At 37.6% G+C, this 26,276-nt stretch overlaps 2 protein-coding genes and 1 long non-coding RNA gene across 3 annotated transcripts; 1 reads left to right on the top strand and 2 right to left on the bottom strand.

The window, feature by feature from the left end:
• On the bottom strand, positions 8,834-11,449 carry LOC109829209. Its single transcript, XR_002243991.1, has 2 exons — positions 11,250-11,449; positions 8,834-9,088 (listed from the first exon to the last, which is right to left on the bottom strand). It is a non-coding gene; the product is annotated as an uncharacterized LOC109829209 (long non-coding RNA).
• LOC109829208 (18.2 kDa class I heat shock protein-like) lies at positions 13,339-14,990 on the top strand. The gene is given in 2 exon segments (XM_020396366.1): positions 13,339-13,547; positions 13,550-14,990. Coding segments are annotated over 2 exon segments (450 nt in total). The 5' UTR covers positions 13,339-13,423; the 3' UTR covers positions 13,876-14,990.
• LOC109840548 lies at positions 16,386-17,654 on the bottom strand. Its single transcript, XM_020409233.1, has one exon. It carries the CDS (start codon positions 17,652-17,654, stop codon positions 16,386-16,388), a length of 1,269 nt encoding a protein of 422 aa, XP_020264822.1.

The raw sequence follows: 26,276 nt of genomic DNA, 5'->3' as shown, positions 1-26,276 counted from the left end.
AAAACCGTTGTAGAAAAGAGGAATTTCTCACCACCCCTGCACAATTGAGATACTAACGTGACAATTTTGTTCTCAAACTGTTTATATAAGAGAAACTTCAATTTAGCCAGAATATATAATGTTTGATTTGTTTCACTCAAAACCCAAGAAACATATCTTGCTACAGATTTTCAGCAGATCGTCTGATTACTACACCCCCACAAAAGAAAGAGGAGTAACATATTACGAAGGGCGACACCAATCACAGACACAAACCGAAACAAGAAGCAACCAATTACCCGATTATCTACAAACCCCAAACCCGTCATCGCTCACAACTATTTCTTCCCCCTGAGCTTCGCCCCCAGCGCCCTCTCCATCTTCCCAACCACCGCCTGGTTCATCACCGCCTTCCCATTCTCGTACTCCTGCACGACCTGCACCCTCTCGTTGATCGCCTTCGCCAGCTTTCCGCCCCCCTGGCTCATCCCTTCCCGCCCTTCGCCTTCTGTATCGCCGCCCGCACCTCCGCCGGACCCGCCCGAGCGCGGCGGGCTCCGTCTGCTCGTCCAGCTTCGAGCGTACACCCGGCGCTCGCGACCGCGCCGACGAGACTTCCTGTTAGGAACCCGCGTCGAACTTCTTCACAGTCTCGACGCGGCCCCCGGGCGGATGGCGTTGTTGACGGCTTTCGGGTCGCGGAGGTCGGCGCCTTCGGCTTGCGAGCGGTGAGGACGACTGGCTCCCAGTCCTGGGTTTATTGGATGCCCGGGGACTCGAGATGCATTTTTCCCGAGAGCTGGAAATTTTACAGATCAGACGGTGGGTGGGGCGCAATTTATAGAGAGCGGGAGCCTGGAAAGTTCTTGGGGATTCTAGCTATTGGTTTCCTGGCGGTCAAGATGGAAGCTTCGGGAAGAGTAGGCCATTGTTTTGGTATTTGGTTTAGTATTTATTCATTTATTTATTTGTTATTATTATTATTCCTATCATTATTATTAGGGGTTTTCTATTTTTAACCCAAAGTTTTACCCCTACTTATTTAAAAACTCACATATTTTTCTAAACATCAATACACCCATTATATCTTATCCCATTTATTTTTAAACCCAACATGTACAGTACACCCATTATTTATATTGTATTTACCCTAATAAATTAAAATTTCCTAAACTACCATTCATCCCCTACATATAACTGATTTTAGCCCAGAGCTTTTTTCTTCCTTCCTCTTCTCCTTCAACCACCACCACTAACCTCCTCCTCTCCCCTCCCTTCACTTCCCCTCCTCCCTCAAACCAATCAACCTCTGCCTCCGCCGCCCCTATCTTTCGTCGCTGCTACGTCACCCACCACCGTTGACCTCGAATCAGATGAACAGCCCACCAACGGTTTCGACATCGACCCCCCCTACAGTTTGCCGACGTGGCGACAAACATGGACCTGAAGCACTTGTCCTTGCCGCCATTGGAGGTGACGGAGCTTGAGGAGCTCCCGGAGTAATGACGGAGGTCGAAGATCGTCTGACTTTGTAAAGAGTTTCCTTCGCATTAGCCGACGACGATGGTGAGGATCCTTGACGCTCAAAGGAAGTGGGTTCGGCAGGAGGACATGGGTTATGTTGTTCTCCATTGCATGCGAATTCGAGAGAATGAGGTGAGCTATCGGGTTAGTTCAACTCTTTACCCACCACATGTTCGTTGAATTTACGCTTAGTGTTCTCTCTTGTCAATATTTGATTTTGATGATTTTTAGTTACTCAAATTCTAATTTTCTTCTTGTGGGCTTTTGTTGGTGTTAGGAATGGGGATTAATTGCAACATAAAAATTGGATCCTTGTACGTGAAGTTAGTAGTTTTAAGAGAATACTTAGTTGTAAGGGTAGTGACTCGCTATCCACCACCTGTTTACTTAGTTGTAAGGGTAGTGACTCGCTGTCCACCACCTGTTTATTTAGTTTGCCTCTGTTTTGGTGAGAGGAAATAGAGCTACATGAGCGAATAGTGTAGTATTAGGAAAATTTACTATCATTTAAATTATTTTTTGTTAAATATTATGATCATGTTTTAACAGAGAGCGTTACTACAAGATAATCTTGGTCATTGGGCAAGACAACTCAAGGGTCGACAGCTTTCACATGCACGCTTTGAAGAATGCGAGAAGATTATTTTTCCTATTCTTAGCAGTAGTCATTGGCATTATATATCTTAATGATGCCAATATGTTCATGAACAATTTCTTAGCTTGCATAAAGGATGAATGGAAAATAGAAAATGTGGATGGGTATAGTACAGAAACCCGACATGTTCCTCAACAGGATGAGTATGACTATAAATTAAAATGTATTATTGTGGTTTTTTCCCTAAAATAGTATTATTTTATCATGTAATCATTGATTGTGATATTTGTTTGTGCAGGAGCTTAGATTGCGGCATTTTCATGATGGGATACATATATTCCATCATCAACGACACACTTCCATTCATTCATCAGAACAATTGTGAACTTCTAAGAGCAAAAATTGCTATTGTATTTATCTCGAAGGAATCAGATTTACTAGAATATGCTTTTACTCAAGAAGTAGACTCTGAATATATATGTCTTGGATGTCCTGAATGTTAAAGTTGTGCGGGTGCTTAGATCTGCGTACTTGGTAGTTTCATTTTGTGTTGATTTTGTAGTGTCAATTTTGGGTAGTGTTGACTTTGGCCATGGAATATAAATGTTCAGTTAACTTTATTATATGTTGTACGTTGTGTTGCATAGTGTGTTGATTTTTGTAGTGGTGTTGTGTATTTGTTATTTCATGCTGTAATTATATGTTTCTTGATCAATTTTCCACCTCGACAAGAGGTCCTCGCTCAATTTTCCAACTTTTGGAAAAGTATAGCACTTTACGGGAAAGTATAGCAGCTTATTGATAAATTATAGCACCTTACGGCAAAGTATAGCACTTTGTGGTAGTAATATAGCACCTTATTGATAAAGTATAACACTTTATGGTCTCTCGAAATTCTGCCACTTAGTGGGATAAATCAAATCAGTTTTTTTCGAAGCAATGCAAACACTTGATGACCTATATTATGTGTTGCTTGATCAATTATCCACCTCAACGAGAGGTCCTCACTCAATTTTCTAACTTTTGGAAATGTATAACACTTTACGGGAAAGTATAGCAGCTTATTAATAAAGTATAACACCTTATGGGAAAGTATAGCACTTTACGACAGTAGTATAGCATCTTATTGATAAAGTATAGCACTTTATGATCTCTGGAAATTATGCAACTTAGTGGGATAAACCAAATCTATTTTTCGGAGCAATGCAAATACTCGATGACCTATATTATGTGTTGCTTGATCAATTATCCACCTCGATGAGAGGTCCTCGCTCAATTTTCCAGCTTTTGAAAAAATATAGCACTTTACGGGAAAGTATAACAGCTTATTGATAAAGTATAGCACCTTATAGCAAAATATAACACTTTATGGTAATAGTATAACACCTTATTAATAAAGTATAACACTTTATGGTCCCTGGAAATTCTGAAACTTAGTGGGATAAACCAAATCAGTTTTTTTCGAAGCAATGCAAACACTCGATGACCTATATTAAGTGTTGCTTGATCAATTATCCACCTCGACGAGAGGTCCTCGCTCAATTTTCCAGCTTTTTAAAAAGTATAGCACTTTGTGGGAAAGTATAGCAGCTTATTAATAAAATATAGCACCTTATGACAAAGTATAACACGTTATGTCAATAGTATAGCACCTTATTGATAAAGTATAGCCCATTATGGTCTCTAGGAATTCTATCACTTAGTGGGTAAACCAAATTAGTTTTTTACGGAGCAATGCAAACACTCGATGACCTATATTATGTGTTGCTTGATCAATTATCCATCTCGATGAGAGTTCCTTGCTCAATTTTTTAGCTTTTCGAAAAGTATAACACTTTATGGGGAAGTATAGTAGCTTATTGATAAAGTATAGCACCTTATGACAAAGTATAACACTTTATAGCAGTAGTATAGCACTTTATTAATAAAGTATAGCATTTTATGGTCTCTGGAAATTATGCAACTTAGTGGGATAAACCAAATCTATTTTTCGGAGCAATGCAAATACTCGATGACCTATATTATGTGTTGCTTGATCAATTATCCACCTCGATGAGAGGTCCTCGCTCAATTTTACAGCTTTTGAAAAAGTATAGCACTTTACAGGAAAGTGCAACAGCTTATTGATAAAGTATAGCACCTTATAGCAAAATATAGTATTTTATGGCAATAGTATAATACCTTATTGATAAAGTATAACACTTTATGGTCTCTAGAAATTCTGAAACTTAGTGGGATAAACCAAATCATTTTTTTTTCGAAGCAATGCAAACACTCGATGACCTATATTAAGTGTTGCTTGATCAATTATCCACCTCGACGAGAGGTCCTCGCTCAATTTTCCCTCGATGACCTATATTAAGTGTTGCTTGATCAATTATCCACCTCGACGAGAGGTCCTCGCTCAATTTTCCAGCTTTTTAAAAAGTATAGCACTTTGTGGGAAAGTATAGCAGCTTATTAATAAAATATAGCACCTTATGACAAAGTATAACACGTTATGTCAATAGTATAGCACCTTATTGATAAAGTATAGCCCATTATGGTCTCTAGGAATTCTATCACTTAGTGGGTAAACCAAATTAGTTTTTTACGGAGCAATGCAAACACTCGATGACCTATATTATGTGTTGCTTGATCAATTATCCATCTCGATGAGAGTTCCTTGCTCAATTTTTTAGCTTTTCGAAAAGTATAACACTTTATGGGGAAGTATAGTAGCTTATTGATAAAGTATAGCACCTTATGACAAAGTATAACACTTTATAGCAGTAGTATAGCACTTTATTAATAAAGTATAGCATTTTATGGTCTCTGGAAATTATGCAACTTAGTGGGATAAACCAAATCTGTTTTTCGGAGCAATGCAAATACTCAATGACCTACATTATGTGTTGTTTGATCAATTATCCACCTCGATGAGAGGTCCTCGCTCAATTTTACAGCTTTTGAAAAAGTATAGCACTTTACAGGAAAGTGCAACAGCTTATTGATAAAGTATAGCACCTTATAGCAAAATATAGTATTTTATGGCAATAGTATAATACCTTATTGATAAAGTATAACACTTTATGGTCTCTAGAAATTCTGAAACTTAGTGGGATAAACCAAATCATTTTTTTTTCGAAGCAATGCAAACACTCGATGACCTATATTAAGTGTTGCTTGATCAATTATCCACCTCGACGAGAGGTCCTCGCTCAATTTTCTAGCTTTTGAAAAAGTATAGCACTTTGTGGGAAAGTATAGCAGCTTATTAATAAAATATAGCACCTTATGGCAAAGTATAACACGTTATGGTAATAGTATAGCACCTTATTGATAAAGTATAGCCCCTTATAGTCTCTGGAAATTCTGTCACTTAGTGGGTAAATCAAATTAGTTTTTTTCGGAGCAATGCAAACACTCGATGACTTATATTATGTGTTGCTTGATCAATTATCCATCTCGATGAGAGGTCCTCGCTCAATTTTCTAGTTTTTGGAAAAGTATAGCACATTACGAGAAAGTATATCAGCTTATTGATAAAGCATAGCACCTTATAGCAAAGTATAGCACTTTATAGCAATAGTATAACACATTATTGATAAAGTATAGCACTTTATGGTCTCTAAAAATTTTGCAACTTAGTAGGATAAACCAAATTAGTTTTTTTTTCAGAGCAATGCAAACACTCGATGACCTATATTATGTGTCGCTTGATCAATTATCCACCTTGACGAGAGGTCCTCGCTTAATTTTCTAGCTTTTGGAAAAGTATAGCACTTTACGGGAAAGTATAACAGCTTATTGATAAAGTATAGCACCTTATGCCAAAGTATAACACTTTATAGCAATAATATAACACTTTATTGATAAAGTATAGCATATTATGGTCTCTGAAAATTCTGCCACTTTATTGCGTAAACCAAATCAGTTTTTTTTGGAGCAATGCAAACACTCGATGACATATATTATGTGTTGTTTGATCAATTATCTACATTGACGAGAGGTCCTCGCTTAATTTTCTAGCTTTTGGAAAAGTATAGCACTTTACGGGAAAATATAACAACTTATTGATAAAGTATAGCATTTTATTGCAAAGTATATCACTTTATGACAATAGTATAGCACCTTATTGATAAGGTATAACACTTTATGGTCTCTGAAAATTTTGCAACTTAGTGGGATAAACCAAATTAGTTTTTTCGGAGTAATGCAAACACTCGATGAACTATATTATGTGTTGCTTGATCAATTGTCCACCTCGACGAGAGGTCCTCACTCAATTTTCCAGCTTTTGGAAAAGTATAGCAATTTATGGGAATGTGTAGAAGCTTATTGATAAAATATAGCACCTTAAGGCAAAATATAACACTTTATAACAGTAGTATAGCACCTTATGTTGATAAAGTATAGCACCTTATGGTCTCTGAAAATTCTGCCACTTAGTGGGTAAACCAAATCATTTTTTTCGAAGTAATGTAAACACTCGATAACGTGTAAAATGTGTTGCTTGATCAATTATCCACATTGATGAGAGGTCCTAGCCCAATTTTCCATCTTTTGGAAAAGTATAGCACTTTATGAGAAAGTATAGCACCTTATTAATAAAGTATAGCATCTTATGGCTAAGTATAACATTTTATGACAATGATATAGAACCTTATTGATAAAGTATAGCACCTTATGGTCTCTGAAAATTCTGCCACTTAGTGGGTAAACCAAATCCATTTTTTCGGAGCAATGCAAATACTCGATGACCTATATTATGTGTTGTTTGATCAATTATCCTCCTCGACGAGAGGTCTCTGGAAAGTCTACACCTTTTTTCTTTAGGGAGACACATTATAATGGTATTCCAATCATAAGTTTTCTCAAACAAAGACTGTTGCCCAGATATTTAACATGTGAAGACTTTAGCAGTGCAATTTCACTAAACAACAAAAATCTGTCGAATCTAGCAACTTTTTAATCCCACACCTCCACTTCATAAACCTACATCAAACGATGCTGATTACAAAAGTTCACATGACATACATCAGATAAAATAGTCTTACAAGTTTCATCATATTAATACAAGTAACACAAAAGATCACACCTTTAAAAGAACTTTAAGTATTTATAGAGATTTATTAGTCAGGACAGAGAACACATGCCATATTTAGTCCCAAAAACTCTACAAGCTGTATTTTTTTCCAAAAACATTACTGTAATATTATTGAGTTCTATGTTATGATCTTGTACTCATAAACAACAGAGTAAACAAAATAATATTGTTGTTATTTCCATGCTGAAGCCACTACAAGAATCTTATCCTCCCATTCGAAATAGAGAGCTCATGCTTCCTCCTTGACCTTGTATCTGTCGCAATACGATTTCAATAGAGATTTAAATCAGCATTCACATAAGTCTTTACAGGGCACAACTTAAATCTAGCCATAGTCATCCTTGCTCTTCATTTTCCTGCACGGTTTAAATATCAAGGTTTTTTCCAACAAAAGCACACAAGCAGAAAATTAGAATTTGAGTAACCAAAAATCATCAAAATCAAATATTGACAAGAGAGAATACTAAGCGTAAATTCAATGAACAGGTGGTGGGCAAAGAGTTAAACTAACCCGATAGCTCGCATCATTCTCTCGAATTCGCTTGCAATGGAGAACAACATAACCCACATCCTCCTGCCAAGTGCCAAACCCACTTCCTCTGAGAACCAAGGATCCTTACCATCGTCGCCGGCTAATGCGAAGGCAGCTCTTTACAAAGCCAAGCAATCTTCGACCTCCGCCATTGTTTCGGGAGCTACTCAAGCTCCGTCACCTCCAATGGCGACGAGGACAAGTGCTTCAAGTCCCTGTCTTCCGCCACGTCGGCGAACTGGGGGGAGTCGATGTCGAAACCGTTGGTGGTATGTTCATTTGATTCGAGGTCGACGGTGGTGGGTGACGTGATGATGACGGGAGATAGGGGCGGCAGAGGCAGAGGTTGATGGGTTTGAGGGAGGAGGGAAAGTGAAGGGAGGGGAGAGGAGGAGGTTGGTGGTGGTGGTTGAAGGAGAAGAGGAAGGAGGAAGAAAGCTCTGGCCTGAGATTAGTTATATTTTGGAGATGAATGATAGTTTAGGAATTTTTAATTTATTAGGGTAAATACAATATAAATAATTGGTGTACTGTACATGTTGGGTTTAAAAATAAGTGGGATGAGATATAATGGGTGTATTAATGTTTAGAAAAGTGGGTGAGTTTTTAAATAAGTGGAGGTAAAGCTTTGGGTTAAAAAAGAAAAACCCATTATTATTATTATCATCATCCCAAAAGGGATTTTTTTTTGTCTCCCAAATCTTACTTATTTTACACTCGTCCCCCGGATCTTCAAATTTTGGAATTAGTTCCTTGAATCTCTAAAGGGGGGACTAGGACTAGAACTTAGGTTGGGATTGAGATAAGATGAGACTAGGATTAGAAGTCCTAGTCCCATGTTTGGTCACATGTTTGATGTCCAAAATCTCAATCTCACGTTTGGCTCATACTATTGGGAATACAAATTCTACCCTTTATTATTTTTTCACTTTACACCCTTATTTTTTTAATTTAGAGAATAATTTTTTTATATAATTGAATTATAAACAAGAAAACAATCAACAAAATCAATTATGCTAAAAATATAACAAGAAGACCTATAATCAAATATTAAGTATGATTATAGAGTAACCATCAGGGAGCAATTACTTGTCTATTTTTCAACGAACACAAATAGAAGCAAAAAAATATTACATTACTATAACCAAATATTTCACAAATGTAATAACACCAAAAACTTAACAACACTCCTTCAATTATTTACAAAACATAACTAGAAGAAAACATTTTACATGCTTAATATCCAACAAATTCAACTAGCCCAACATTCACAAAGATGGTGTGCACAAATACATCATTTACTTGTATTCCACTTTCTGCTATATACTTTCTTACTCTCTCGGCCTTCGAGGAAAGAGCTTTTATAGACCTGTAAAGAAAGGGTTACTGATTAGTAAACAAGTGATTACAGGAAAAATTAAATCTCAAGTAAAATGCAACAAAAATTACATTTAGCCACTTACATATTCTTTTTCTCTAACACGCCGACTACTTCCAAGACAAAATTTCATGTCTTTGCGCTTATAGTTTAGAAAATTGCCGGGATCCTACAACATATAAAAAATTGACTTTGCCTACTTTTTTTTAATGAGATAAATTAACTACACCTTTTGGAAATAGCTAGTTTCGAATGTCCAATGCCTATTATGTACAGACAAACTAAAATTTCTGATATAACTTGAACTTAGGATGAAAGCAAGTCTATCTATAACAACAACGACACGGAAGGGAGACAAGTTTAACTATGATAGACCCATGTACATGAATCAGAATGTCAAAGTTCATAAACATTGAACTCATGATAGTTATACATGTGACAAAGCTAAAGTAAACCTAACAAGCACATCACTATTACATAGAACTGAATTGATCACAGATTCTGGATTTGCTATATGCCATTCATCAAATCATTATACAATTCTCCTCTGAGGTTGGAGGTCTTCTACCAAAGCCAATATCTTTATCCTACGAGAATTGCTAGAGAGTGGACATTCTTTTAGACGAATAAACAACTAGGATGCATGTGGCTAAGACATCTATGTGTATCTTTATCCTTTTTTATTATGGCTACAGCTTATAAAATAAGGATGTGGGAAATAACATTTTTTGGAAGAAATTATACCACAGAATAATCTAGTTAGAATAGCTTCAACAAAAAAAGATCTGTCATTTATCACAAAAATAATAGAAAAAGAAAGAAAAGCTAGAAACAAAAGCCCCATACATGCAAGTGTTCCGAGACTCTCATCCTCTTGAAATCAATTATTTTCAGTGCTCAATACAAAAGCCATATGAGCTGTGAATCTAATGAAACTGATCAGCTCACCATCAAGCACATTGCATACCAACAATGACAATGTACATCAATAAAGAGGAAAATCCAATCAAACCCCATTTGCCACCATCACATTTAAAGCCACAATGTAAAACTAAATATCAAATTCTCTGAATAATAAAAATTAACTTGAAAAAAAAATCAATACTTAGGAGGAAAGATACAGACACTAGAAACTTATCACTAATCTATTTTTTGGCATGCTGTAATGTTACTCTCTCGTTATATATGTCTAAATGGGTGACAATGGGTGCACCTAAGCATAACTATATAACAAGGTTGAGGCCCTGAGCTATATATAACCAATTAATCCTTAATTTAATATCATATAAAATACCTAATGATCAATGTTACAAGATTAAGATGGATCGTAATCTGATATCATCTTAAATTAACCATTATCAATTTTGAGACTGTGTGTGATATTAATTATAGAATTTAGTTTATGTTGCTCTACAACACAGCAACGTAACTTCAACATTTCAATTCATGACATGGCATCTAAAATACAACTACATGCACATAAAAATTTTACCTAGATATAAATATACAGCAAAACATTGTCCACAGCACATAAAGGTCAATCACATGTATCATATCATTAAAAAAATTCAAGCATGTAATGTTGCTTGTTAAGTTAGCAAATTATCACAAATTTCTGTTGAAAACTATGTAATAACAAAAATTTCAAGCACATATGTATCTGATTGTTGAGAAATTATAAAAAAACAAACAACTCAGTTATCAGACAAAATTCAAACAATAGATGAAACCCTAACTTAGAAACCCTAATCAGAAGACTCTAATTAAAAGAAACCCTAATCAGCTTTGGAATTCAAACAACAAATAAAGCCTAAATCTCATAATGTTGAAGAGAAACCCTAAATTCAAAATAACTTTAAGCACCAGATGCTCGCCAGTTTTCACCAAATTTCATGGAAATTTTGATAGTTGGGGGAAATTAGCAGAAATTATAGAAATTTCATCAAAATAAAGAGAATCAACTACTAGAGCCAATAATTCGAATCTAGTGCTAATATCAACCACAGTAACCCTCAATTGAACAAAAACTCCCGAACAAAAACACAGGAAATCAAAGGGAAACATGGGTGAAACCTTATAAAGTCCAAAATTAACCAAAAAACTCCTAAAATTCACAACTTTCATAGGCAAAATCAGAGATCATAGCTATTACCTACTCTATATGTCCTTGGGGAAAGTAATATACGAGCTCTCCGACTCTCCGAACCGTCACTAGAGGTCCAGCACAAGCATGCTACAGATCATTGTAAAGCTCATCCTCAGCAATCTGAAATCGAAACAAATTCCTAGTCCTAATCTCATCCAAGTCCCACAGTCCCCCAAACATGGAATTATACTCGTGTCCCAGGACTCCAAATCCTAGTCCTTGTCCTGAGTTGAACCAAACAGTGTCTATTTGGGAAAATTTGCAAAATAGTCTGTTTTTGCTAATTATTTAGCAAAATAGACCGTTTTGCTAAATAATTAGCAAAATAGACCTCTTTTGAAAAAAAGAGGTCGATTTTGAAAAACAAGACTCAGAAAACATACGGGACTACTAGTCCCGTATGTTTAGAACCAACTTAATCACGGATTAGTGACTCAGAAAACATACGGGACTAGTAGTCCCGTATGTTTTCTGAGTTCATCTCAATGTTTTGTGAAATTTTCTGAGTTCAGTAATCCATGATTAAAACATACGGGACTACTAGTCCCGTATATATGTTTTCTAAGCTGTTTTGCAAAATAGATCTCTTTTTGGCCTGTTGGCCAAAAAGATGTCTATTTTGCTAATTATTTAGCAAAACGGTCTATTTTGCTAAATAATTAGTAAAAACAGACTATTTTGCAAATTTTCCCATTTCAAAATTCGTCTCCGAATTTTCATATTTTTAAAATTAAGTAATTTAAGATTAGCTCCTCAAAATTTTCAACCTGGCGCTAGCCAAATGGAGAAATTTCAAAACACTCATGAGATTTTGGGGACTTCTTTCAAATTGTGGAGATTAGTGAGACTACTTATGTTTGTATTTCATTCCCTATATAGGGGGATATTGCAAGACTATAGTCCTCGAACTATGTTGTGCTAGGGCTATTTTTCTTCTACTCTAACGTTTGTTTTCACGTAGACAAACATTTGATTAACTTAAGATAGTTCAGAATAATGTTCATATTGAGGGTGACTGTGACTATTAAGACCAGTCAGCAACTATTATGCATCTGTTTGGCAAAAAATGAAAAAAAAAAACAAAATTTGGGCATGATATTGTCTTAAAAACAGGCATATATATATACCATCTTATACATGTCATGATACAATCAACAATTGTATTCATTCAAAAAACATAATTAAAAAAATTAAAGTATCTAATCAAACATGAAAATCTCCTAACAAAATACCAATAGCGCCTAAATATGAAGAGCATCATTGGTCAAGTAAAAGACAAATATACGTACATATGTTTATATATGTGTTTTGGGAAAATCTCCCAACAAAATACCAATAGCGCCTAAATATGAAGAACGTCATTGGGGGCGTGTGTGTGTGTGTAAGAAAGTTATAAGAGTCTCAAAGCTGATATCTACATATCAAATGATGACTAGGAATTCAAATTTTCCCAAAACACATCATCAATTTAATGTAGAAATTTGTCAAATTTGAAACTAATTAGCTGTAGAATTTGTTCAATGTGTTAGTGTACACAAGTGACTTTTTCAAGAATGTAGATAGTTCTTCACTCACAAATGACGTTTGAACTGAAAATTACAAATTTATTTAATATAATAGCAGTAAGAAAATGATAAACAAGACAATAAGTTCCCACAAGTGACATTTTCAAAAAGTAGGCACAAAACTTCATATATACTTTCACACTTACTTTCAATGATATATTATATTTTTATAAAATAGAATACCCTAAAATGGAATTTAATTGTTCTACTTATTATTGCCACATTTCTTAACTACAACGCCCTTATAAATCGTAATCATTGTTTATTTTTTTCCCCATAGAAATTTGGTTTAATTTTACTACTTTCCATTTGGAGCGGGCCGGTTGCAATTCATTGCCCACTTAAATGGCCTGCTAACCAGCTTGTTTTGTGAGCAAGGACCATGATGGTTATGGGCTCGGTGGTGCCCGGAGGGTCCTCGATTATCTCTCGAACATTCAGGTCCCTTCCAGTATTGCGTATTTCGAGATCCTTCCACCTCAAAACTATATAAAGGGAACCCCTCTTTTGTTTCTTCGTCGAGCCGCGAAAGAAAGTTGCGGTCTATCTCCCAAAGGCGAAATAAAAGCTCGTGTCGTCAGCTCTCTAGCTTTTGACGGTTTCTCTTCTACAGAAATGGCTCTGATTCCTCGAATCTCCGGTCAGAGGAGCAACGTCTTCGACCCCTTCTCCCTCGACGTCTGGGACCCTTTTCAGGGCTGGCCTTTCGACTCTTCTCGCTCGCTAGCCGATCCGCCAGCACCCGCATCGACTGGAAAGAGACGCCCGAGGCCCACGTCTTCAAGGCCGACCTCCCGGGGATGAAGAAGGAAGAGGTGAAGGTTGAGGTCGAGGAAGGAAGGGTTCTGCAGATCAGCGGAGAGCGGAGCAAGGAGCAAGAGGAGAAGAATGACAGGTGGCACAGGGTCGAGAGGAGCAGCGGCAAGTTCTTGAGGAGGTTCAGGCTGCCAGAGAACGCGAAGATGGATCAGGTGAAGGCGACAATGGAGAACGGCGTGCTCACGGTGACCGTGCCGAAGGAGGAAGTCAAGAAGCCCGAGGTGAAAGCCATTGAAATTTCTGGCTAGAAAGTCAGTAGAATCCATCGCTTGGTTTTAATTCTGAGTTTCTTTTGGGATTATGTGAGTCTGGTCCAAGGTTTGTGTGAGCGTCTAGCGTCTCGAGTCTGTGTGACGTAGGGTCTCTACGTACTTACCATTCTGATGGGTAGAAAGGTCTTACTTGTGATGCGGATTGGGGCAAGGTTTAAGATTTAAAAATAGAAAGCTTAACGTCAATTCGGATTCAATTAGAAAGTACGGTGTTCTTGATATTGTGAATTTTGGTGAGTACTCAAATCTGGATGAGATCTAAAATATGAAGTGGGTAGATTCTGAAGTCATCAATAACTTTTCAGAGTTGTATGGTAACGCCTTGGTCGAGGGAGATCACAACTTATTAAGGGCTGAACAGAAGAGATCTGGTGGCGGTGATACACGATCGAACCATGAGAGCTGATTGAGCCTCATCGAAGCTCGGGCATGATTGAATCTAGTTGACAAAGAGGTATGAGAGCAAGGGCAGCAACCTCTGAAGGAGCCTATCAAGGCTGACGTGGCCGTGGAGCTTGGCATCCCTCCCTCCAGCAAACTCCCAACGCCTCCCAAGCCCCTCTCCTAAGGCTGAGCTGGCGTTGGGGAGCTTCCGAACTCCCAAGCGCTCCACAAATTTGTGGAGCGCTTGGGAGCTCCCAACTACAGCAGAATTTTACAAAAAACCCTCTTTAACAAAAACCCTTACCAGCGATGATGTCGAGGGTTTGGCGGCAACGATGATGTCGAGGGTTTGGCAGCGAAGAGGCCTCCGACGCCGTTGCCAGCGATGATGTCGAGGGTTTGGCGGCAAAGAGCAGGATGCAGGTCGTCATCGAAGGGTGTGATGACGTCGTCGCCGAAGGGTGTGCGGTCGTCGTCGCCGAAACTTGCTCGTCGCCGCCGAAGATGGGGTCGCGGTCGTCGTCGCCGAAGATGAGGAACTGCGGAAGTGAGATTTGGGTTTGAGATTTGAGATCTGAGGGTTTAATTTGGGGATTTTATTATCGGGTGGGGTGTTTGTTTGAGAACTGTTGATATCCGTTATAAAATAATTATGTATAATGTTTGAGAAGCTATTGATAGTTGATATTTTACCGTTGAGTTGAAAGAGTCGTTAAAAAATGGCTGTTGTGGGAAAATTTTACCGTTGTACAGTAAACAGTAAAAAACCTCTATAAATTCACAATTCACAATTCACAATTCACAATTCACAATTCACAATCCACACAACTCTTTCATAAAAAAAACTATATAATTTCCTATCAAATTACAAATCTCATGGATCCCTCCCAAAACAACTACTATTCGTCACTCCTTACCGGTGAAGGATCGACCTTATACTCGCCGTTCTATACAGAAGTCGTAGAAGAAGGTCATCCCATCGAGTTATCACAATCCGCAACACGACAAGTGTCATCCCAAGTTCCTGATCCGACAACAAAGAAGAAGAAGGCTTACACGCGGTCCGAAAATTGGACTGTCCACGAGGATAAGCTTCTTGTGTCTGCTTGGCTGAACACGAGCCAAGACGCCATCCAAGGCACAGGGCAACACAAAGATAAGTTCTGGCACAGAGCTAACGACTACTTTATCCAATACTCCACCGATCCAACGAATCGCACACCAAACCAAATGATGCACCGTTGGTCAACGATTCAACTATCTGTCAACAAGTTCTGCGGGTGCGTTGCTCAGATTGAAGGAAGACAAAGATCTGGTACGGGAATTATTGACCAGGTAAATATTTAATTATGTTTGATTATTTTTGCTCAGATTCAATATGTTTAATTATGTTTGATTATTCTAAAATTAACTCTTGTGTAGACTGCAGAAGTAAAAGAATTATACCAATCCCTTTATGGTAAGCCATTCGTGTTTGACCATTGCTGGGTTGAGTTGCGTCATCACCAAAAGTGGAGCCAACAAATGGAAAATTACAATAAGATTCGATCACAGCCGAGAAGAACCACGAACTCTGATTCCTCACCGAACAATTCCATGCCAGCGACCCCCATCGAGTTGAACATTGACTCGGATGATGTTATAGCAAGGCCTGAAGGGAGGAAAGCGGCAAAACTCAAGAGGAAACAAAATGTGGACAAATCTGAGTCCGCTAAGTCCATTATGGGAGAGGCTTTCGCGTGGATGAAGCAAACCAACAAAGAAAAAATGGAGCTAAAACAGAAGAAACAAGATGACGATATCATGAAGATGGATCTCTCAACACTCAATTCAGTTCAATGACAATACTTTGAAATGCGTCAGGCAGAGATATTGGAGAGGTGGATGTCCAAGGGTTCTTTCTAATTATCATATATTGTACTCGCATCGCATCCTCATTAGTTCTTCCTAATTATCAAATATTATCTTATATTAGATTTATGATTGTACTTGAAGTTGAAAATTTTGGCATTGAATGAAAACAACTACTTTATTGAAAATGAAATTGGCGTAGTACAACAACTTGAACTCCTTTTCTGAAATTACATTAGACATAAAGAAACTTAATCCTCGGCGATGGATCCCTTAAGCTGCCACAGATGCTCGATCAAATCATTTTTTAGTGATTTGTGTGTTTGCGTGTTCCTGATCCGATGATGATTTTGGATGAACTCAGTTAGAGGCACCGTCTGCACATGAGAAGGTTCAACAACTGGTACCGAATTAGTAAAGTCAAAGTTGTTGTCCAATTGACAATCACGTTCATCTTCAACGATCTTGTTATGCATTATGATACAAGCTGTCATGATATCTTTCAGCACACAAGGTTGCCAGAAACGTCCTGGTCCACGAACAATCGCAAATCGAGCTTGCAACACGCCAAAAGCTCGCTCAACATCTTTTCTTGCGCTTTCTTGTTGTTGAGCAAAGTACTTATGCTTGTTTCCTCGAGGTGCTGGAATAGTCTTCACTAATGTGGACCACTCTGGGTAAATCCCGTCGGCGAGATAGTATCCCATATTATACTCGTGGCCATTGACAGTATAGTTGCACGGTGAAGCTCTTCCCTCCGCAAGTTGTGCGAAAACCGGTGAACGATGTAGAACATTAAGGTCATTGTGAGACCCTGGCAGTCCAAAGAAGGCATGCCATATCCAAAGATCTTTGCTAGCTACGGCCTCCAAAATAATTGTAGGTTCATGAAAATGTCCAGTATACATACCTTGCCAGGCAGTTGGACAGTTCTTCCATGTCCAGTGCATGCAGTCGACGCTCCCAAGCATACCAGGAAAACCTCGTTGTGAGCCTTCCTCGAGCAGGCGTGCAACATCTTCATTAGTCAGTGCACGAAGGTATTCCTCTCCAAAGATGTTGATAATCGATCGAACAAACCTCTTCACGCTCTCAAGCGACGTACTTTTACCGATCCGAACGTAGTCGTCAACGGAGTCAGCGGATGCTCCATATGCGAGCATCCGCATAGCTGTAGTAATCTTTTGAAGACTAGATAGTCCTAACTGTCCAGCACCATTCCTCTTTTGGACGAAGTACTTGTCATGTTCGACGACTGCGTCGTGGATTCGAAGGAATAACGAACGCCTCATTCTGAACCTTTGACGAAAATAATAAAGAGGATAGGTTGGTGCGTCAGCAAAATAATCTTGGAATAACCGATTGTGGCCTTCCAGTCGGTTTCGATGGAGCACGATACGTCGTTTGTGTTGAACTGAAGTTGAACATTTCTCTTGTTCTTCTTCCTCAACGACAACAGCTCCCATAAGAAAGAACTTCTTCATCATTTCATCATCGCTAGAGCTAGATGAGCTAGACATTTTATTCTGGGAGATGATGGGTTGAGGAGAGAAGCCGTCGAATTTTATAGGCATCAGTCGGATGACGGTCAAAGTCTGCGATACCTCGAACTTCGTGCCCAACATCGAAGACCGCAGGTTACATCGAAGACCGTGTGCGTTCCCTCAAAAGCCGCGGGTTACCTCGAAGACAGTGTGCGCTCCCTCGAAGACCGTGGGTTGCCTCGAAGACCGTGTGCGTTCCCTCAAAAGCCGCGGGTTACCTCGAAGACCGTGTGCGCTCCCTCAAAGACCGTGGGTTGCCTCGAAGACCGTGTGCAACGGTTAGAAATAAAATACAAGAGGTTTAAATATGATTAAAAGTAATGGGTGAAATATTAAAATAGAAGAGGGGTTTTTTTGATATTGTTGGAGCTCCTAACTAGGAGCTTGTTGGAGCTCCATAAAAGAAGGAGTGCCTCCCAAGGTATGATTTGTTAATTTTTTATTTTGAAAAGCTTGAGAGCTCTTGAGAGCATGCTGACTAGGACTCCCAACTGGGAGCTTGCTGCACTTGCTCTGAGGACTGGGATGTTGAAATGAAGGCAAATAACCGTAACCAAGTTACTAGCAAATGAGTGGTAATTGTTTAGCCATGTACAATTACTTTCTAGGGGATTTTTTGCCCTTTTCTTTAGGGGGAATCTTTTGAGGATTAGGGTCTTTAGGGTTTGTGGATTTGAAGATTGAGATTGTAAGTGGGATTTGATCTAAGGAATAGAAACAAAGGGAAGAGTTTTCAAATAGATAACTTGGTTGTACACCTAAGAGCCTTACCCCGGCACCTCACATGTTAAAACTTAGCAATTCACATGCTATAGAGAACTTTCGTATCTCAAATTTCTACTCATTAGTTTATGCTTTTTCATAGAGGCTTACACCTTTATTTAAAGAAAACAAAAGATGGCTCTTAAGAAAATAAGATAAAAAAACATATCTCATAAGATCCTAACATTTCATTCTAAGGAAACAAAATAAAATCTCTAACATAAAGTTAGGATTTTACCAATAGTGCAAATGGTTGATCAAGAAAGATAATATTTTGAGATTGTGAGTGTCATGAGTAGGTCTAGGTAGACTAGTTGACTCCATCTAGTCGGGCTATCCTGGGTAAAGGACCCCTGGATTGGGAGAAATGATATTTTCCACTTGGCTTAGTCAATAGCTCCACTAGGATTCCTGTTTGGTCGGTTGGAAGTCAACTAAAAATTTTGAAAATTTATTTAGTTAAAGTGCTTGGGCTAAAAATTGTTAGGAATTTTATGGAGTTTAATCTATGGAATTAAACATATAAAAAAATAACTGTACCAACGAAAATATCACATGCAAGTAAACACCGAGATTTAACGTGGTTTGGTAAATCGTGGCTACGTTTATGGGGTAATAAGCAATAGTGCAAGTCCTCAAAACTATATCCAAAATTGATGTTTAAATTACAAGAGAAAACATAATATTACCCCTACACCCAGAGAGAAGCTAACACTGCATTCTTGACAGCGTCATCATTGTCAAGAAGATGAAATTTGAATCAATGCAATCAGAAAACTGAGCAATTCAAAAATACTTTTTTATCTTTCTCTCTTTTCCTTTCTCTCTCCTAAATATGTGTGCATAAACAATTTGTGCATTCCGTTTTTTACGTTTGCTATATAGGGTTTCTTTGCGAACCAATTCACGTTTAATAAGGGATAATTTTCCTTGGGTCCCTCAAGTTTGTTCTTATTACAAATAGACACCTCAAATACCCTAATGCATGTGAGCCCGACTTGGATTGGACCCATAGCAATTTCCCCATCCAGCCCAATGTAAAGTTATGCTAATCTATGTCTTCACTGGGGGTTCATACTGGCCAATTGTTGACACAACTCTATATTCTCTTTGGGAACAATCTTTGTTTAAAAATTTGTTGAATTCTTGTTAATGTGAATCTTCTGTAGTTTCAGCTTTTCCTTCTCAATAGCTTTTTTAAGCAAATGATACCTTATATTGATGTACTTTGTTTTAGAGTGGAATGTAGAATTTTTACTCAAATCAAGAGCACTTTGACTGCTAATAAAAACTTAATTCTCATTCTGTTGCAAGCCTAACTCCTAAAGAAATCTTCTCAATCAAACCATCTATTTATCTGTTTTTATAACTGTAATATATTTTGTCTCTGTTGTAGACAAAACAACGCATTTTTCAACCTGGACTGCTAAGGCATTACTCCCCCGACAAAAGTGAACAACGCACCTAAGTTAGACTTTTTGTGGTTGAGATCACCTATCATATCCGTATCTACAAAATCTTGTACTACTGATTGAAACCTCCATGACTCAAACACAATTTGGAGCTACCTTTCAAAAGATCCACTTCATGCCTTCCCAATGTACTTTTCCTAGATTAGAAAGAAATTTGTTCACAATGCTAACTACATAAGCAATATTCGGTCTAGTACAAACCATAACATACATCATACTCTCTATAACGAAAGAGTAAGGAATATACTTCATCTCACTCTTTTACTTTTCTATAGCTTGACATAACTTCTTGCTAAGCTTCAAGTGATCTGCAATAGGAGTACTAACTATTTTGGCATTTTTAATGTTGAATCTATCAAGCAACCTTTCAACATATTTCTTTCGCGATAACTACATCTTCCTGGCTTTTCTGTCATGAGAAATCTCCATACTAAGAATCCACTGTGTCGATCTCACATTTTTTATGTCAAAGAATTTAAATAACTCCTTCAACACACTAATCATCATACTCTCCTGACCAACAATCAGCATATCATTCACATAAAACAAGAGGATTATGAAACTAGCATCTAAAAATCTCCAAAAATATATACAAGAACCTGCAATTGTCCTCTAGTAGCCATTACATAATATGACAAAGTCAAATTTCTTTTACCACTGCTTGGGTGCTTGCTTTAAACTATAGAGGCTCATTCACCAACCGCCTCATAATGAACACATTGTTCCCTGCGAACTTCTACTTATATAGATCCTCAAGATTCTTCCATAAAGACTTCACGTTAATCTCGCACAACATATGTTGAAACACACTAACATTGATTCACATTCGAATATAATCGATTGTCATTCTGTGTTGTTTCTCCCATTCTTTGCCAGACATCATTTTGGGCTTGGCTTCATCTCCCTCAATAAAATTATGTAAATCATTGCAAGAAAGAATATACTCCATCTTAGACTTTCATGCTTTCCAATTGGAACCAGCTAATTTTATCATTGTGCTGAAACTCTCTATCTTATCCACCTGAAGAAACACCCTCAAATCAGGACTCTGATACCACTTGTTAGGAATTTAATGAAGTTTAATATGTTGAATTAAACACATAAAATAAATAACGGCACCAACGAAAATATCACGGGCAAACAAATACCAAGATTTAATGTGGTTCAGCAAATCGTGTCTATATCCACATAGCAATCCAGAGAAAAATACTCCACTAAGAATCAAGAGTGCAAGTGCTCAAAGCTGTTGGGACAAACTCGGGACCCAATAGAGCAGGGTCGCAGCAATAGTAGAACAAAAGTAGAGATAAAAAGTTGGACACACAGATTTACGTGGTTCGGCACTTGATTGTCTACGTCCACGGGCAAGGATAGAAGAATCCACTATGAGGAGAAAAACTCTGGAGTTATAAACTTTCTCTCTTTACAAGGAGAAACTCTCTTTATTTTTTCTCTCTCACTCTTCTATATAAGAAGTTATTTTTGGGATGAATTTTTTCCTTAAGGATTTGGAGCCTATTTATAGGATTTGGAAAAATACTATGCATAATAAAATAATAATAAATTACTATACTATAGGGCCCACTCTTTTGTTTTCTTTTTCAATTGTCAAAAGGTGGGTACTCTTGTCAAAAATGTGTGGCTGTGCTTTCGGTGATGGTAGGCGCCTGACAATCTCCCACTTGAAGATTTGATTGAGCATCAATCATATCTTCACATCATTGTTTCTATCTTACCATCTTCATATTGCTTACGTCTCCGACAGACTACAGGAGGGTCGACACCAAATAAATTTGTCAGTATTAACTGTTTTTGTCAAAAAAATCAGCTAGGTTGTCTTTGGTGTGAATTTTCTGCATATCCACTGTTCCTTCTTCCACTTTCTCACGAACGAAGTGATACTAAACTCGAATGTGTTTGGTCTTTGAATGAAAGGCTGGATTTCTTGCCAAATGCAAAGCACTCTGACTATCACAAAATAGAGAAAAGGCTGGATTTCTTGCCAAATGCAAAGCACTCTGACTATCACAAAATAGAGAAATCTTCTTTTGTTCATGGTCGAGTTCTTCCAGCACCATCTTCAACCACATCGCCTCTTTAATAGCTTGTGTAGCTTCTACATACTCTGCTTCTGTTGTTGAAGTAGCCACAGTTGACTGCAATTTTGAAACCCAGCTTACAGCTCCGCCAGCAAGTGCAAACACATAGCCTGTGGTGGATTTGCTATTATCACGATCACCTGCATAATCAGAATCAACATATCCACTGACAATAAAATCAGATCCCTCATAACATAATGCAATATTTGAGGTTCCCTTAATGTATCTTAGGACCCTCTTTACAGCATTCTAATGCTCTTTACCAGGATTCGTCATGTATTGACTAACAACTCCCACTGCTTGTGTAATGTCTGATCTTGTACAAATCATCGTGAACATTAAGCTTCCCACTGCTGATTCATACGGTACTCGAGACATCTCCATTCTCTCTTCTTCACTGCTAGGACTCATACTGGAGGATAACTTAAAATTAATAGGAAGTGGGGTAGAAATTAACTTACAATCTTGCATGTTAAAGCGTCGCACGATTTTGTTCAAGTAATTCTTTTGAGAAAGCCAAATCTTCTTATTAATTCTGTCTCGGTAAATTTGCATCCCTAGAATCTTGTTTGCAGATCCTAAATCCTTCATTTCAAATTCCCCAGCTAACTGAGCCTTTAATTCTTGGATACGATATTTGTTGGGGCCTGCAACCAACATGTCGTCAACATACAATAATAAGATAACAAAATTATTTTTATCAAATCTCTTGAAATATGCACAAGGGTCTGAATTAAGTCTGTTGTATCTAAGGCTCAAGATGAATGAATCAATTCTCTTATACCTATACCTCGGCGCCTGCTTTAGACCGTACAGAGATTTGTTCAATCTGCAAACCAAGTTCTCTTTTCCTTTTTCTTCAAAACCTTCTGGTTGGAGCATGTAAATTTTTTCTTCAAGATCTCCATGAAGAAATGCTGTTTTCACATCTAGTTGCTCTAGATGTAAGTCAAATATAGCGCTCATAGCCAGGACTATTCGGACTGTTGTAAGTCGAACTACAGAAAAAAAATATTTTATTAAAATATTTCATTAAAATCAATACCTTCCAATCTAGCACGATATCGCTCCACCTGATCATCGCCATTTCGCTTGATCTTGTAGACCCATTTGTTTCCAATGGTCTTTCTTCCTTGTGGTAGTGACACAAGTTTCCAAGTCTTGTTCTTATGGAGAGCTTCAATTTCTTCTTGCATTGCTACCATCCACAAAGGTGCATCTGTACCATTTATAGCTTCATGAAAAATTGATGGCTCTCCATCTTCTGTTAGAAGACAGTATGCAACATTACTATCCGTAATATACTCCAAGTGCCAAGTCGGTGGTCTTCTCTCACGAGTTGACCTTCGAGCTTCTGGAGCCTTGGACTCGACTGATTCTTGTACATCATGCTCCGGTGTTGCTTCAGAAGCTCGACTGGTTCTTGTACATCATTCTTACCAACTGTATACCCCAACGTTGTGAGTTGGGAGAACAGTGTGTTTAGGGTGTTGATGTGGTCGGTCATCGATGTAGATTCCGCCATCCTAAGAGTGTAAAGTTTCCTTTTTAAGAAGATTTTATTGTGCATGGATTTCGCCTCATATAGCTTTGTTAGAGTATCCCAGATCTCCTTTGCTGTCTTCTTCTCCTCTATGCTTGACAGCACACCGTCTTCTAAATGCTAGATGGAGATTTGCAATAGCATTTTCGTCCATCTCGTTCCACTTCTTATCATCTATGATGTCGTCCGGCCTTGCACTAATGGCCGCCAGGCAATTATTTTTTCTCAAGATAGCCTTTATCTTCAACTTCCACAGTGAGAAATTACTCCCGTCGAATTTCTCGATCTTAAACTTTGCCGCCATTGCTTCTACCATGAACAGTAACTTCTTACTATCTCACGTAAACAGTAACTGTATTTATGAATAGTAACCGTATTCGTGAATAGTACCGTACTTGTGAATAATACCGTATTTATGAACAGTACCATACTCGTGAATAGTACCCGTCTCCTTCAAAGGGTAAATGATAACCTAACTTATTTTCTGATATGGAGGATCCACCCTTGATGGCAGCCACAGAGCATATGATAAGTAGATATATACAAGCACCCTAAGTTGGCTCTGATACCATTTGTTGGGATAAACCCGGGGCCCAATAGAGCAGGGTCGCAGCAATAGTAGAGCAAAAGTAGAGATAAAAAGTTGGACACACAAATTTACGTGGTTCGGCATTTGATTGCCTACGTTCACGGGCAAGGATAGAAGAATCCACTATGAGGAGAAAAACTCTGGAGTTACAAACTTTCTCTCTTTACAAGGAGAAACCCTCTCTATTTTCTCTCTCTCACTCTTCTATATAAGAAGTTATTTCTGGGATGAATTTTTTCCTTAGGGGGGGTTAGTCACCTAGAACTTTTTAAGTAGAACTGGGATAATTGGTAAAGTGAGATAATTTTTTGACACTGGGATAATTTAGTGGAACAATGATGGGTAATTCTTAAAGTGAGATAATTTGGTAGGATAATTTGATGGGATAATGATAGATAATATTATGAAGTTGCATAATTTGGTAGGATAATTTGGTGGGGGTAATGGTGGGTATAAATTACTATTGTTAATAATTGTATATTAAAAATAATATAATATTGATAAGCAAATTCTAGTGATAACTATAAAATATAATATAATAAAGCATTACTATTCATCTCAAATAATAAAATAATTTACAAATAAATAAAAATCTAAATCCCTAGAGTGACTCGACTTCCATCATCCCACATGGCATCTGTCATAGAATTTCTCCAAACTCCTACAGCTGCTCGTTGAGTCCGTAACTCATCTTCTTTATCGGAGTCATCGTCTGCATCAGCAACATTTTGTGGAGCTTCTAGTGGGGGATCATAAATGTCGAAGTTCAAATCTCATAACATCATAAAGAAAGAAACTTAAGCATTTTCAGCCATTAACCCTTTGGACCAATCTCATCATGATCGCTGAAACAAAATCAGCAAATAAATGAAATGTACACAGGAATCATCTGTGGCCGCTAAATAGATGATCGACAGATGAACTATAAATATCCCAATCAATTTACTAAGCCGATTTAATAATAATAGATATCACCATTAACCATTCAACATCTAATTATCAATGTGATCGCAAAGTTGCTTTCTAACTTATAAAAAAAACATAAATAGCCCGCATATCTTTAGCACTAACCCACCAACACTATATTCTTAACCTAAACCACGGTTGTGGAGAGAAAACTTAGATCAAACAAATAATAATAAAGTAATTTAACGTCAAAAAACTATCAATAAAGTAATACATCTTGAAGATAATAATAAAAGATCTAATCATCACAAAAACAAAGTAAATACAGAAAAATGAACGGATGATTGACTTCATGGCAGAGAAATTTTAACCAAGAGGGAGGGAGGCGACGTTTCACTTTTTTTTCCCAATTGTATTCTTTCCAATGTGTAGGATAATTTGAGAGAGGAGAACTTATGGTTATATATATAGGTAGTATAATTTGTGGGATAATTATGACCAATTATCCCAATTCTAATTCTAGTAGAATTCTACTTGACTAACGCACAAAAAAAATAATACAGTTCTAGTTCTACAAAAGTTCTACTTGACTAACACTATAAAAAAATATCTCATTTCCTAGTTTTATGTGACTAACACCTTAAAAATTTATCCCACAAATTATCTCAGTTCCAGTTTTAAGTTCTAGATGACTAACCCCCCTTAAGGATTTGGAGCATATTTATAGGATTTGAAAAAATACTATGCATAATAAAATAATAATAAATTACTATACTGTGGGGCCCACTCTTTTGTTTTCTTTTTCAATTGTCAAAAGGTGGGTGCGCGCTCTTGTCAAAAATGTGCGGCTGTGCTTTCGGTGATGGTAGACGCCTGACAAAAGCTGCATTAAAACTTGAGGATTAAATCACAAGAGGAAATACAATATTACTTCTAGGTCATCAAAACTCTAAATCCCATATCAACACAAATCCTCAATACTTGCGAAGAAATTAACATCGTACCATTGACAACGTCATCGTTCTGAAGAAGTTGATATTTGAGTCACTGCAATTGGACAATGCAATTGGACAATCAAGCAATCCAAAAATTAACTTTTATTTACTCTTCATCTCTTTTCCTTCCCCTCTCCTCAATATGCGTGCAAGAACAATTCTTGCTCTCGGCTTTTTAGCTATACCAGGTTTCTTCCCGAACCAAGTCCCTTTTAATAAGGAACAATTTTTC

Source organism: Asparagus officinalis, chromosome 1 (genome assembly GCF_001876935.1).
Source record: "Asparagus officinalis chromosome 1, Aspof.V1, whole genome shotgun sequence".
NCBI lineage: Eukaryota > Viridiplantae > Streptophyta > Magnoliopsida > Asparagales > Asparagaceae > Asparagus > Asparagus officinalis.
The sequence above is the reverse complement of the archived record's forward strand: the minus strand, read 5'-3'. Positions and strand labels throughout refer to the sequence as shown.